Source organism: Cebus imitator, unplaced genomic scaffold (assembly GCF_001604975.1).
Source record: "Cebus imitator isolate Cc_AM_T3 unplaced genomic scaffold, Cebus_imitator-1.0 Scaffold169, whole genome shotgun sequence".
Lineage (NCBI taxonomy): Eukaryota > Metazoa > Chordata > Mammalia > Primates > Cebidae > Cebus > Cebus imitator.
The window spans coordinates 2244191-2246177 of NW_016107484.1; the positions used below are offsets into that span (position 1 = coordinate 2244191).

General features: G+C 45.1%; 1 protein-coding gene across 1 annotated transcript in view; it reads right to left on the reverse strand.

Annotated features, from left to right (window-relative positions):
• SBNO1 (strawberry notch homolog 1) overlaps nucleotides 1–1987 on the reverse strand; it is an 80033-nt gene that overhangs the window by 8363 nt on the left and 69683 nt on the right. The window contains exon 29 of the mRNA XM_037744183.1: nucleotides 932–1125. Coding sequence (XP_037600111.1) covers nucleotides 932–1125 — 194 coding nt within the window. The remainder of the gene's footprint in view (nucleotides 1–931; nucleotides 1126–1987) is intronic.

A 1987-nucleotide genomic window follows, 5' to 3' on the forward strand; every position in this document is an offset into this window, starting at 1 on the left:
AAAAAAAAAAAAAAAAAAAATTAATTCAAATGAAAACCTACAACATCCCACAATACTCAGGTGTCAAAAAGAGAGTTCAGAGACTGGCTTTGGCCCATGAACTGCCAATATAGAGGAAGACTGCTATAAATGAAACCAAGATAAGCAAACAGAGTCCAATTGCTGGCCGGCTTCCTGGACACCTGTAGTTGAGCACATGGTGGGAACAGCTGGCCTAATTTGCCCTTTTCTCCCTGCAGGACACCAAGCCATCCTATGTGCACAGTGGCTTTTGAGTTCCATAGTCCTAAGCTAGCTCAACAGAGAACTCCTGGGCAGGAGGCTAAGTTGTCTTCAAATCAGGGAGCCTGCACGGACAGCAACAGTAGAGGAGGAGAGCAAGGGCAGCTGAGAACCCCATCAAAGAGACGACCGTATCATAACTTCAACCAGAACCAACGATGTCTGTTTGAAGGCTTAAATTCTAGCCGGGCGCGGTGGCTCAAGCCTGTAATCCCAGCACTTTGGGAGGCCGAGGCGGGTGGATCACGAGGTCAAGAGATTGAGAGCATACTGGTCAACACGGTGAAACCCCGTCTCTACTAAAAATACAAAACATTAGCCGGGCATGGTGGCGCGTGCCTGTAATCCCAGCTACTCAGGAAGCTGAGGCAGGAGAATTGCCTGAACCCAGGAGGCGGAGGTTGCGGTGAACCGAGATCGCGCCATCGCACTCCAGCCTGGGTAACAAGAGCGAAACTCTGTCCCCCCCCCAAAAAAAAACAAAAAAAAAACTTCTATTCAACCTTGTAAGAAATATAAACAGGTCCCATACTCACTACCAGAAGAAATGTTAGATGCATTTGGAATAGAGCTAAGACATTAGCAATAAGAAAAGAAGCAGGATCTGATTTTTTCCTGCAACTCAAACCAAAACAAAAATTAGACTCACCTACTATCCGTTGCCCATCTTCCGTTCTTAGCCGGACGATCTGCATTTTCACGTTTGTGCCACTGACAGATGCTAGAACACCCTCAACTTTTGTCCAGACACTCAGCACTGAACCACATAATACATAATATGTACGGCAACGAAGACCTATTTCACAAACTAACCCCAAGCTTGCTTTTTTGCAATTGCCACGCCTAAGAAAAATGGGAAATACATATATGTGAGTGTTTGTCAATATATGTATACACCCCCCCCCCAAAGTCAAATCAAATTTTTTTCTTTTTATTTTTTTTGAGATGGAGTCTCCCTGTCACCAGGCTGGAGTGCAGTGGCACGATCTCGTTTCACTGCAACCTCCAACTCCCTGGTTCAAACGATTTTCCTGCCTCAGCCTTCCAAGTAGCTGGGATTACAGGCATGCACCACCATGCCCGGCTAATTTTTGTATTTTTAGTAGAGGTGGGGTTTCACCATTTTGGCCAGGATGGCCTCAATCTTCTGACCTCATGATCCACCCACCTTGGCCTCCCAAAATGCTGGGATTACAGGTGTGAGCCACCGTGCCTGGCTGCAAATTTCAAATAAACAGTTTTGGAATTATTTGTCTTTATTATTTCTTAGATTATAATTCTGTTGGCCTATTGAATTATCCTTTCCAATTTAAGTTATTGGTTTCCAATTTAAGGTTTTGAAAGGACAGTTTTTTCAGGGGACTGCCTCCCTATAGGGTTGAATTAGCTTGGCACAATGGCTCACACTTGTAATCCCAGCACTTTGGGAGGCTGCTGCATGTGGATCATGAGGTCAGGAGATCAAGAACATCCTGGCCATGGTGAAATCCTGTCTCTACTAACATACAAAATAAATAAATGAACAAATAAACAAATAAATAAAAATTACCCAGGCGTGGTGGCACACACCTGCAGTCCCAGCTACTCAGTAGGCTGAGGCAGGGGAATCACTTGAACCTGGGAGATGGAGGTTGCAGTGAGCCAAGACTGTGCCACTGTACTCCAACCTGCCTAGCGACAGAGCAAGACTCCATCTCAAAAAAAA